This window comes from Coptis chinensis, chromosome 2, assembly GCF_015680905.1.
Source record: "Coptis chinensis isolate HL-2020 chromosome 2, ASM1568090v1, whole genome shotgun sequence".
NCBI lineage: Eukaryota > Viridiplantae > Streptophyta > Magnoliopsida > Ranunculales > Ranunculaceae > Coptis > Coptis chinensis.
Genome location: NC_141457.1, coordinates 14,603,853 through 14,617,667, shown reverse-complemented (window position 1 = coordinate 14,617,667; position 13,815 = coordinate 14,603,853). Strand labels below are relative to the sequence as shown.

The 13,815-nt window shown below is 36.8% G+C and overlaps 1 protein-coding gene and 1 long non-coding RNA gene across 2 annotated transcripts; both read left to right on the top strand.

Annotated features, from left to right (window-relative positions):
* Positions 1-4,590: 4,590 nt before the first annotated feature.
* LOC147515033 (uncharacterized) lies at positions 4,591-6,899 on the top strand. The gene is made up of 2 exons (XR_015213349.1): positions 4,591-4,728; positions 6,670-6,899. It is a non-coding gene; the product is annotated as an uncharacterized LOC147515033 (long non-coding RNA).
* An 890-nt stretch (positions 6,900-7,789) lies between these two features.
* On the top strand, positions 7,790-9,126 carry LOC147515032 (uncharacterized). The gene is made up of 3 exons (XM_086592773.1): positions 7,790-8,005; positions 8,111-8,407; positions 8,629-9,126. Exons 1-3 carry the CDS (start codon positions 7,790-7,792, stop codon positions 9,124-9,126), a joined length of 1,011 nt encoding a protein of 336 aa, XP_086448899.1.
* Positions 9,127-13,815: the final 4,689 nt, after the last annotated feature.

The window sequence follows — 13,815 nt, the reverse complement described above, 5'->3', positions numbered from 1 at the left end:
AAAAACACAAAGGAAAAGAAATGTGTTTTCTTGCGGGGGTATCATGGTGTTATTCCGCTAGAGTGGAAGCTCGCTAGTATTTCTCATAAAAAAAAACCAAACATGTTCAACCCAGAAATCAAAATTTCAGCACCAAATGATTTGTTTTGATTTGCCTGGGGGAGACCACAAAGAAAAAAAATATGAAAACCAATGACACGTAACATTTATTTTGAGGGGGGGGGGGGGGAGGGACTACACGTGTAGTGTTTGATATGCGTGGTTATAAAAAAAACCACGTAGTATATTTAGTTAAACATCAAACCAAACACCAAATCGATTCAATTTAATTTGCTGATTTTTTTTATGTTGAAATGAATTAGTGTTTCCACTAAATATGGTTTTAAACCAAAATTTCAAGAATTTGGTGTTTGCATATGAATTGGTGTCTTCACTAAAAATGCTTTTAGAAGCTAAAATTTCCTTATCATAGTTGTTGGATCTTGTAACTGGGGTATCACTAATATTTTTGAAAATGAGGGGTAGGGGGTGGATTAAGTCTAGCTAACCAATTTTTCTGATTAATTAGACGGTAAGTATATCTAACTTCTATAAAGAGAACAAATCGAGTCACAGTGATGTCTCTATCGCCACGATTTTGTTTTTGAATTCTGTCCTCACCAGTTTCTTCATATTACATCACCCAAAGAACAAATAGTTAGTAAAATCAAATTTCTATAAGGTTAGATAGGTAATTGCACTCTTTCTTTCCAAAAATATCCATGTTCAAAATTATAATTCCACTATTTTTTCTACTTTTGAGAATTTTCTTTTTCCTACTTTATTAAAGTGAGTTTAATAAAAAAAATGTTATGATTAATTTGGTATGTACCAAAACTACATATTCTCTTGCAGCAAGAGCAAGGACATCGACACCCGAGACAGTGCATGGACAATTTTTCTTGAGAGCTGACTTTATGTCGTTAGTGACATTGAATCCCTGAGCTGTGTTCTAGTTGGGTTTAGACCTTTTCTCACTATCAAAGTTGCTGCCAATGTCAAGCAATATAGATGCATCACATCCCTTCAGTACAAAAAGAAAACATCAAATTGGTAAGAGAACTAATGCATTGTTAGGCAATTCAAATGATTCATTTTTTAGATGACACAAAGAGCATTAGTTTAGACTCTTCCTAATGTAGCAACAATATAGCAAAATCCACACTTTAATTAAAACAAATAAAAAAGTCTCTCTTTATTTATTCTCAAAAATTTATAAACATCAACTACTAATAATTATACTAACTTACAACAAAACAAAACCAATAGGAATAAGACATGTAGTTGCTACTAATTAAAACAATTCAAATTGGACCGACTTGGTGATGTGGCGACCATATGTATGGAAAATGGTGATTTGGAGAGTAATTAGGTATTTTTACATGCTTATAAAACTTTAAAATGACAATATTTAGCTCCAAATTAAATGAATTTGGCTTATTTTACTATAAAAGAATATTTTGTATAGACGAAATGTCAGAATTTCATCAGATATTTCGGTTTAAAAAAAACGGAAAAAACAACATAGGTCAAAATATTGATGATTCCGAAATTAGTCAAAATCAAAATATGACCTGGGTCGAAATATTAACAATTTTGGTTTTCCAAATTTTCAGAATTTTAAAAATTCTGAAATCCTGAACTATAGGTGTAACTAAAATGGATGGAACTAGCAATATAGTCCAAACAAAAGTATTATTTGGATGACTGAATGACTCCTGGGTTCCCTTGGGCTTCTTTGAGTATTGTATTGGTGTGGGATAGTCCCACGTAGCCCACTGATGGTCAGAGTTTCATTGGGTTTGCATACATATGCATGTGAATGTGCATCTCTATAATTCTGATGAGAGAACGTAGTTAACCGAAAATGTCATGACTGTTTGCGTATTTCACTTGTAAGATGAGTTTCCAAATTTCCATTACTGTTAAATATCAACAATATTTTTGTTTGGGTTCAACTGAAAACCGCAACATTTCACAAAATTACCCGACATTTGTACTATGGTTTAAATAGAATCTCTTAATTGTTTTTGAAGTTTCAATATTTTTACAATACTGATTTCCAATTTAACTAGGATGCGTGAAAAACATCAAATGGAGAAAGTTTTGGCAGTCGATTCAAATTTCACAATCACCCATCTTCCCGAATCCGTAATTTGTGACATTGTGTCGTTTCTTCCAATGAGAGACTTGGCTAGGATGAGAATTGCTTTGAAAGCGTGAAGAAATCTTTACTACACCAATCCATGCACAACCCGATTTTGTTACCCCTTTATCGGATGATCGGAGCCTAAGCTGTGTACATATTATGGTTGTCAAACAAGCATTTTTAGTCGTGAAGACTTGACAACCTGTATTTAAGATCTAAAGGAAGGGAAGCACTGCTTGGAGCTCACAATTTATATATGTAACATATTTGATTGGCTTCAATTCTAACAAACGCATGTAAACTATACTAGGTGCCTAAATAAAGAGTAATTGCCTGAATCGGCCATAATAAATACACATTATTGTTCTCCAACCGGCCATGCCTTTCAATTTCTCTGCAACCCTTTTGCTCTTCTGTACAACATTCTCTCTCCTCTGCAACACACTCTCTCATCTTGTACTTCTGATGTTGACATGCACAATTATATCTATCCGTTAGATTCTCTTAGCGATACGTACCAGCGATTAATGACTGTTGGATTTCAACCCAACAAAAATGAAAACGGACATTAGCTATTGTGGGAATCAGGAACCGACAACTTATGGACCTACTATCAGCAACTTTTACGTTGTTTTTGTAATTCAAAGACGAGACAATATTTACCTCATTTTTTGTGCCAATCTCAAAAAGTTTTTACAAAGTTCCAAAGCTACACTTTTTTCTCTGGGTTCTTATTTTTTGATCTTCTACTCTCTTCTTCTTTTCGATTTTTCTAAGGATTGTGATGGATGAAAAGAACTCAAACCTCGATAATGGTCAGTTTTGATGTTTGTTTAGTTGTCTTTAGTGTTGGTTTGTTTCTATGTAGGTTTATGTTTCGGTTTGCTTCTTTGTAGTTTTACGTAGAAGTGTGAGTATTTTTTTTATAAGATTTTCATAGTGGTTTACCATTTCCAAGTTGATTTTGTTGTCATAGTTATGGTATTGCTACAAGAATGTCATAAATGTAGAACAATAAATTAAAGAACTTTACTATCGTTTTATTAAAAGCTCATACTTTTTATTGTGCTAACTTTGTATTTTTTCAGGTTCATTCGATATGCTTATTTATTATGATGGTGAGATGAAATCTGACAAGTATGGTGTGATAAAGTATCTAGGGGGTGAGGTGAAATTGAGAGTGTTTGATGTGGATACTCCTTTTGAAAGATTCATGTGTCTTGTTGAAGCTGTGTCATCGCGCATAAGATTGGGTTTTTCTGTTAGGTATTTGATAAACAAGTCCCCTTGTAGAATCGATAAAGAAACCGACTACTTGAACATGATTAAGAAGCAGAAGAAGACTCTAACGAAAGCAATGAAAGTTTGGGTTATCAATGAAGTAATCGTCATCACACCATGTGGTATGGGAGCAGGACAAATTAGAAGATCAAGTCCTGGACAACCTACTGTGAAGAACAAAAAGTTAAAGACCGAAATTTTAAAGCGAGATAGTGTTACTCGTGGAAAAGGTGGTGGACAACCTAGAGTGAAGAATAAACCGGTCAGTAGTGAGCTATTTAAACAAGAAATGGTTAGAAGTGCAAGTCCTGGATCAAGTTATGGAATTCCTAGTACAAAGAAGAAACAAGTTTGTAGTGAGCCGTTTAAACCTTCTCTGCTGCCAAAGAGTGCTTGTCCTGGATCAAGTGGTGGAGAATATTGTATTAAGAAAACTCAATGAAGAAATTCCAATTACAGATTCTCCAAGGAAACAATCTTTTTTGAAATAAAAAGTGCTAGCTCGACAGAAATATTCTTTTAATCAATTTAAACTTGTGGACGAACCAATAGGTAAATCACTAATTTTATTTTAGTTATTCTTAGTTCTAGTAAATGGTTTGGTTGCTGACGGTTATAAATGCTGTGTTCCCAGACAGTTCGCTAGAACAACCTTCAACTATAACTCGTCAATTGCAAGATGTGGAAAATGAAAATGTCATTGAAAATGTCCCACACAGCTTGGAGACATTCGAAAAGGTCATGGCAGGTGAGGGATGGGGAACAAGTAGTACACCTGTAAGACCCCTATTTTATATTTACATTATTTGCGTAACTATAATTAATATTTTCTGTATTTGACTGTATTTTCTTGTCAACGTGCGAGCATATGGAATACCAAATAGTTAAGGAGGGAATACTAAATAGAAATTTCGAATAATGTTAATATAGGAAACTAGCATTTGAATTTTTGAATATGGATAGTGTATCTTTCATTTTTGGAAAAGCTTTAAATAAAAAGGAAACAAAGTATTAACCTAAGTAACATATATATAATCCTTTTAATAGAAATAATATTTCCATAGTTAGGATATAAGATTATGTAGTAATTTGGAAGTTAAGGAAAATATAGGGTGTCTTCGTAGGAACTTGTTTTTCTGGAAAAACCTCACACAACACACACAAGCCAACAGTGGAGAAGAACACGGATTTCGCGAGCTAGCTGGGATTGGATCTTTCATTATTGTCGTCGATATTTTCTGTTGCTGTTAACACATAAAGTGAGTAGTTTATCTTTTCGGTTTTCCATTATATAGACACACGAATCGGACTTTAAAACCATGTTTTGTTCATCCTTCATTGTCTGCTCTTTTTCTCTACAAAGATTATTCTTATTGTGAGTGGTTATTCTTGATTGTTTCTCGCATCTAGACACAGACACAGACCACATTTTCGGTTACTGAAGAACCACCGTTCTATTACTTTTCATGCCGTTTTTGTTCTGAACAACCATGGATTTTTCCTGTACATGTTAGATACTCTGAAGAGTTGTTAGTACTACCTACACCATTAGGTGGTGGGGAAGGGAGGCGCGAGCCCCTAACCTCCTCCTCTGCCAAAAACGCCATTTTGGCCATTACTGAGTTACTGAGTATTTTGATTGTTTTGTTTTTACTTCGTGTTTGAACTGTTTTGGTATATTGAGGGTTGTTGGTATGAGGTATGGTGGTGGTAGAGAGTTTGTGGGGGTTCGAAAACTCCCAAGAACAGTGATGGTGGTCGGATCTAACAAATTTTTGAAGTGTTTTCTAACTGAAAATCGGGGGTGCTTGGTGAAGCAAAGTGGTGGGGTTTTTCACCCACACCATTTTCGCTTAGATAGATTTGGGTGGTGTGTGAAGGTTTTTTGGGGGTGGCTGGAAGGAGCGGCTGTTGCTGCGGAAGGGATGACCGAGTGAGCGATCCAGTGCTCCAGGTCGCTGTGTAGTTTTGGACTTAGGACTAATTAGTTGGGCCGGTTTGCAAGGTTTATGTGGGCTGGTCCTAAAATTTGAATTGGGTCGCATGGAATCTACTTAATTTTGAGATTTCCAATTGGGCCAGATCAGTTATGGGCCGGGTTAACCCGGGTCAGTTTAGCCCAGTCGCCTAGGACCAGGGTTTGAACTTTTTAAATATGGATTTGGGTGAGGACCGGGTGGAATGACCACCGGTTAGGACCGTTGACTGTTGGGTTGACTGTTGACCCGTTGACTGTTGACTTTTTCCAAAAATGTTATAGATTGAATTTATGGACCAATCCGATGATAGGATGTGGGTGATACTTGTATAAACTTGTTGGTCAGTATCTAATATAGATTTGACGTTGATCTTGTGTTAATATTGACACGTGAAAATAGAGAAATTTTAAGATGCATAGATATATACTTTGGAATAAATTACGTAACGAAAATCCTAGAACCTGACTACCACAACTCATGTGATTTGCCTTGTGTGGGCGTATGTGATATGATTGACCCATGTGTTGGGTGTATATATAAGATGTGATTGACCCATGTGTTGGGCAATCGTAGCCGAATAGTGGCTTGATTATTCCGTTCGCAAAATAGAACGATGATGCGCAATATTTTATGCCGAATAGGGGCATTACTTACATAATTGCTTCCGTGTGAGGATTTACGGTGTCGCGCATCTCGCTTCGGGTAGTTATTACGGAGTGGTTCATTATGTAAGGGGAGGCATGTGGATGTACATGTTCGGCGTTGGGTAGCGATTGTGGTAGCCAGGAAAACTAGGTAAAACATAGAGACGACGTGTTACTAGGGACACTTGATAAATGTTACTGATATGTTACTTTTTCCCTTCGGTGTGGTTAGCAAGTTAAGTTTCCATTTATGCTATGATTATCACAAATTGCTTTGCAGGAGAGTGGGTTAAACTAATTATTCTTGCAGAGAGGACCCACTCTGCGATAGAGCATGCATAACGGTAAGTATTAGGATGCCATAAGTTATTTACTCATAGTTAGAAGCTAAGGTGCCTTTATGAAGGAACTAACTACCTTAAGCTAAGGCGCCTCGATGGAGGAACTACCTGCCCTGTAAAGAATAAAATTTTATGTATATCTATATGGTTTTCTAAGGCTACTCATACCAACATTATTTATAATGTTGACCCGATTTGCATGTTTGCTAATCGGGTGTGTTCTTATATGAACATAGTCGATCAGCCTGGACAGGGTTAGCTGATGTTCGAGAAGGTGGCGGGCTGCTCGGGATTGATGTTAGCATTTATTTTCAATAAGATGTTGTTTCATTTTTCCTCAGAGATGTAGTGGAAATTTGTTGGGGACATATGTTTAATTTATTTTTCCGTATTCTTATTAAGTGAAGAAGTTGTAACTTAATTCTGATCACAAGTATTCATAATGATAAGTGGATTGTTTTGAGTATTTTATTATATTTGTTTTCCGCATGTGTTATTATTCATTAAGGGTTATGATATAGTTTGGGTTTTGAGGTTGTTGTCACATCTCGGATATCGAGGAGTCGGATATCATTTATATTATCTGATTTATCGAAATTCGGGGTGTGACAACACCTGTAAATTTGTTAGTTACGCATAAATGTCTGTTCAATTACTCACATTTAGTAACCATTTTAGATTTGTTCCCAAAGGGAAGCTCAAGTGCAGTTGGTAGTTGCAAATCAATAGAAGAAATGATACCTCTTCCAATTGTCATTGAAGGTGAGCAGTATAAACATTATAGGGGATAATTATAGTTTAAGTCGCTGATAGTCCGTGCACTAATGGTTGACCTATTATAATGCAGATGACGATCCCACTGGTATTGAAGATGCTGATCTACCAGACTATGAAGAGTTTGATTCTCAAAATGCATATGGAGATACAGCTGACATTCCAGAAGAATACATAATTGCCAGTCCTCGAAGTAATGAAGAGGTTGAATTTCAAAATGAAGATGAAGATGAAGATGAAGTTTAAATACTAAATGATTTAGTTGATACAACTGACATTCCTAAAGAAAACATAATCGACAGTTCTCGAAGTAATGAGGAGGTTGAATAATGAATATGAAAATGAAGTTCAAATACTAAATGATTTAGTTGATACAACTGACATTCCTCAAGAAAACATAATCGGCAGTTCTCGAAGTAATGAGGATGTTGAATTTCCAAATGAATATGAAGATGCTGCTGCGGGTGAAGTTGTGGTAGTTGAAGATGATGAAGATGATCAAGTTGAAGAATACGATTGTGATGATGGCGATATATGGTCGACTCCGAATCAAAGTCAAGAGTATTTGTGGGGGACACACCTATGACAGTTGTGAATGATGGCGATGAGGAAGGTGAGATTGATTTCGAATTGGAGGGAATGATTGATGCTAGGGTTATTGGTGCTAAAGATCTGAATTCTGAAGACCTACGTCAAGGATATGATCCTTTGTGTGGTTCTCATAGTCCAAAAACCACTACGAACCAAAGTGAGGTTGTAAATCCTTGTAATGAGGGGTTGAAGTTTGTACCCCCTAAAGTAGGTTAGCACTATGCCACTCGAGATGATCTTGTGAAAGACATGAAAATTTATACAATTGCACACATGTTTGATTTACATCGTTGCAATACTATCTCCCAAAAGTTAGTAATCAAGTGTAAGGCAACTAACTGTCCATTTCATTTGTATGCAAAATCTGCAACTGGGTCTGATATGTGGGTGGTTATAACTCTTAGAGATGCACACACTTGTGTACAAGATAAGGTTGTTTCTAAAAATTCACAAGCAGATGCAAAGTGGGTTTCAGAAATTGTTATGTCCAAGCTTAAGGACAATGAAGAACTGACTGCAAAGAACCTTCAGTTGGAGGTGAAACAGTCACAACTAACTGATGTGACATATAAAGTTGCGTGGAGAGCTAGAGAAATTACGTTAGAAAAGGTCAGAGTATTATTGTAACTGTCAGCAACTATGAGGATAACTAGTAGCAATATATAAAGTCTTAGTACAATTCTATGTTTAGGGTATACTATGTACACCAAATTATTCTTTATAGTATGCTATGAAGAACATGTATCATATTTTCGATTAACTTGTATCTGTCATGGCATGTAACTATTAGGCATATGTAACTTGAGCTGGTGTATTTTGTTTCGACATAGATAAGGGGCAGCTTCAGTCAATCATACCAGATGCTACCAGTTTATTTTAAAGAATTGAAGAAAATTGATCCAGATTGCCACACTGATGTAATAACAACAAGCGAGCACAGGTTTGAACGTTTGTTTGTGAGCTATGGCATAATTGTTCGTGCCTATAGAAGGTGCCTTCGTCCGTTGATTATGATTGATGGAACTTTCATGAAGGGCAGATACAAGTCTGTCATCCTAACTGCTCTTTCTGTTGATGGAGATAGTCATTGCTTTCCAATTGCAGTTGGTGTAGTCCCAAAAGAGAGTAATGAACATTGGGATTGGTTTCTTCAAAAACTCAGAGATGTTGTAGTTGGTCCTACAGATAAGTTTGTTCTATTATCAGATAAGCATACAAGCATTCTCCAGGCAGTGCCAAAAATTCTTCCAAATGCGTACCATTGCTTTTGTGCACAACATATCTCCAACAATGTTAGCAAAGAAGACACGTACCAAAGGGAGAGTTAAGATTGCTGCAGAAACTTATGATAAAGCTGACTTTGTGAGAATCATGTGTCGCATTTGGTGTAGTGATAGTAAAGGTTACGCAAAAATAATAAAGATTCTGAAGGAACAAGGGTCATTTGCCTATGCTGAAATGAGAAGGTATGGAATTTGTTATACAAATCATATCGAGAGTTGGAATAAGATGATTATGCCTGAGCGAGCTATGCCAATTACATCTCTGCTAAATGGTATTCGAATGAACATTATGAGGCACTTTTATGACTATCGGGTCATGGCTTCGAAGCTGAAGACAAAGTTGACGAAATCAGCTGAGGTTGTAATCATTTCCTCTCGTTATGTTAGTCGGCCGTTCACTACAATAAAGGCTAGTGAGTACGTATACTCGATTACTAGCGTAGGGCGTACAGATACAGTTGACCTACTAAAAAAATGTTGTACATGTGGTTTTTTTCAACAAGTTAGTATTCCTTGCAGCCATGCAATGAAGGCCATTGACGATGGTCGGTTTTGTGTATATGACTTTTGCCTGCCGTGCTACTCAAAGGAAACGATGATGGATACTGTGTGATGATTTTTCCTAATCAAGAAACACAAATATTTTGTTGATGATCAAAGAACAACTAGAAGTATTGAATCAATAAGAAGAAGAGATTTAGAAGATGATGAGTTGAACCACGTTCTTTAATGGCTGCCTACGTATCCTGTGTATAGGAATCAAACTCAAAGTATAGTTCAACTATTCTATTTATAAGAATAGATGAGGTTTCCCAATTAGTGTTTAACTAGGAGACCGTCTCTTGTTAAGTATCATCTTGATGAATAGATGAGGTTTCCCAATTAGTGTTTAACTAGGAGACTGTCTCTTGTTAAGTCTCATCTTGACTCTTCTAGAAACCCATGTTTCCTAAGTCAAATAGGTCTCCTTTATTGACTTAAACAACAGAAAAACATGTTTAGGTTCGGAGTAGTAATTAGAGCTCCGAGCCTAATAGTTGAGCTCCGGATTTGGAGTTCATAGCTAGGAGTTGGTTATACGAACCTACTACTCCAACTAGTTCCAAAGTCTACGAATCTGCTCCGAACCTAGTAGTTGAGTTCCGGATTTGGAGTTCATAGTTAGGAGTTGGTTATACGAACCTACTACTCCAACTAGTTCCAAAGCCCATGAACCTGCTCCGAACCTAGTAGTTGAGTTCCGGATTTGGAGTTCAGTTAGGAGTTGGTTATACGAACTTACTACTCCAACTAGTTCCAAAGCCCACGAACTTGCTCTGAACCTAGTAGTTGACTTCCGAATTTGGAGTTCAGAGTTGGTTATACGAACCTACTACTCTAACTAGTTCCAAAGCCCACGAACCTCCTCTTCTTGTCTCACTTCCGAACCTAAGAAGTGTCTCACTTTCGAACCTAGGAAGTGAGAGGATTTGGACTTGAAGTGTGTTCTGGTACTTTCTACCCACACCAAGACCATATCCGAGCCTTAAGAAGATGTTGCCACATGTTACATATCTATTTGCTAAAATATGCACACACAGATACCTATCAAGAGAATTGGACACCGATGAAGGGCAAAAAATAGTAGCATTGGGGAAGTTACAACATCATGGTTCATCCTCCCATAGATGAGGTAATGCCTGACAGGCCCCAAAAGAAAAGAAAACGTTCTAAAGGGGAGGGTGTGCCAGTGCAAAGGAGAAGGTGCAGCCGTTGTGGTGCCTTTGGACACAACAGAGCAACCTGCCCTAATGCGACAGATGATGCTGCTTGGATTGACTTTTCAGCTGGGGTTCCGGCTGATTTTATCAACGAAGACAACATTTGAGTTAACCATCAGCGATGAATTTAATTACTGTCAGCAACTAATCTTGTAATGTTATTTGGATTTTCTTGGGCCTTTCAATGACTATGTAAGTTATTTGGGAATCAATGTAATGGTATTTTGCTGTTTATACTTGCAGGTGTTTTGTCTATTAAAGTTATCAATATGTAGGCAAAAAAAAAAATACTATAAAATTAAGGGTTAAAATTAATGCTACAATTGAAACACTTAGGATTGTAATTTGAAAATTAGAGACGTTATCTAGGGCCGTTATCTAAACAAACCACTAAGTTCAAACCCCTTCAAAATAATGTTACTTGGATTTTCTTTTGCCTTTCAATGACTATGTAAGTTATTTGGGAATCAATGTAATGGTATTTTGTTGTTTATACTTGCAGGTGTTTTGTCTATTGAAGTTATCAATATGTAAGGTAGCAAAAAAACAAAAACTATAAAAAATACTATAAAATTAATGCCTCAATTGAAACATTTAGGATTGTAACTTGAAAAATTATCTAAACAAATACTAATTTCAGGTGTTTTGTCTATTATTTAGATAACGTATCTAAACAAACCACTGACTTCAAAATATTATGTTTATTAGAACGGAGCACTGCGAAATTAGATACATAAGTTCCAAAATAATAACGGAATAATAACAAACATCTGAAAATGAGAGCATTTTGATGTCCCCTAGTTCTTGTCTTCAGCTATGTTCTCTTGCTAGTCAGCAGACCCATCTTTAGCATCTTTACCTTTGTTGTTTTCTGCATCCTGCAGCTGTACCTGTCTTCCAGCTGTTTTATCATGATTCTCTTCATTTGGTTCAATGTTGAGTTGGTCCTCAGTAGCAGCTTCTGCATCCTCCTTCACTTGCTCAATTCCAGCTGTTGCATCTTCTTCACTCTGTTGGCATTACTTAGCCTCCACTTGGACCAACTCAGTAGAAGGTTCAACATCCTCCTTAGTAGTAGGTTCAACATCCTTTACAGTAGCAGGTTCAACATCCTTTACAGTAGCAGGTTCAACATCCTCCTTCACTTGCTTACTTACAGTTGTTGCATCTGCTTCACTCTGTTGGCATTGGTTAGCCTCCACTTGGACAAACTCAGTAGCAGGTTCAACATCCTCCTTAGTATCAGGTTCAACATCCTCCACGGTAGTAGGTTCAACATCCTCCTTCTCACATATAGCCTCCTTAGTAGCAGGTTCAACATCCTCCTTCTCACATACAGCTGCATCTGCTTCACTTTGTGGGCATTGCTCCGTCCCTATTTGGACCCACTCAATAGCATATTCAACATCCTCCTGCACTTCCTCACTTGTAGCTGCATCTGCTTCACTTTGTTGGCATTGCTCCGTCTCCACTTGGTTAAGAGTAGCAGGTTCAACATCTTTGTCCACTTGCTCACTTCCAGCTTCATCATCCTTTATCTCAGTAGCTGCTTCAGCATCCTTGGGCTCTTTGTCAATTCCAGCTGAATCTGCTTCACTCTCTAGCTCTATGCCAATGTCAACTTGCTTCAGTACCTCTGTCCCAGTAGCTGCTACATACTTGGACACTTGGTTCTTTACTTGCAGACTTTCTTCTGTCAACCTCTTTTCAAATTATGTTCTCTTCTTAGCTACTTCATCTTGATTTAATCCACAGGATATAATGTCCATTCCAATCCTCAACCACATTCTAAATGGTTTCATGTCAATATTGTTTACCCTCTCAGGAACACCTCTAAGAAGACTATTAATAAAGGCAAGGCAATATAACCCACAGCTGTTGGAATCTGGTTGTTGTGTGACACTAACAAATTCACGAGCCCATGGTGTGTTTGTTTCGGCAGTAAACTGCTTCAACACAACGAGAGCAATGGTAAATAACACACTAAGAAACAGAGGAATTTGATGTTGGGGGGAGATGAAACTGAACCAAATAATGGCTGCCTACGTACCCAAGATCTATTATCTAGGGATCAAGTGTCCACGTAGTTCCTTATGAAAAACAGTTTGGTATTTATATAAGTAGAGTAGAGAGTCCTTGTAGCTCAAGTATTCTCGTATCTTGAGTAATCGTGATAGAATATAACTGTAAACTGATAATTATCTCTTTGATAATAAATGAATCTGGACATAAATCAATGTACATTAGTGGCAAGTCATGTGGCTAAGGTTCAGCCTTAGACACATGAGTTAATGGGCCTGTACATTGATACATGGTATTGTAAATTGGGCTTTAGCCCTATCGATTAAATGAATAAAATGGAGACTCCTACTAATGGACGTTTGCCACATATGTGGGGGTCGAAACACCACCCCCTCTTTGTCATGCGAACAAAGTTCACATGGCAAAGAAGAGAAGTAAAAGCAAGGAAAAAATGGAATACGAAAATAGTAAGCGAAATGTATAACAAAGTGTTGTGTGAACGTAAACGATAGGAAAATGGACAATCGGGAAAAATTCGTGAATTATTGGAAACGAAATAATATCAAATAATGTATACAGGATGCAATGTAGTTAAAAAAAAATGGTTGAAAAAATGCACTGAAAAAAAAAATGCACAGAAAAAATTTCAAAAGAAATTCAGTGCCGAAAATGTACCGAATGCATGACGTAACAATATGAAAATTGATGTTGACGACGCATGCCAACAGAATAGCAATACTAGGATTAGACCGTTGAAATTATACGTAGGGGCAGTTTAGTAATAATAAGATAAAAAAAACTTCAGAATGAATTGAAGTAAGTAGTGGACTTGGATAATTTTTAAGTGGACGTAATTAGTATTTCATATAGAATAAAAGAAGTGTACCGAAATATATGTACTTAACTAGATAAGTGTGAAATGATAAGTACATGCGTATAACAACTAAATTAT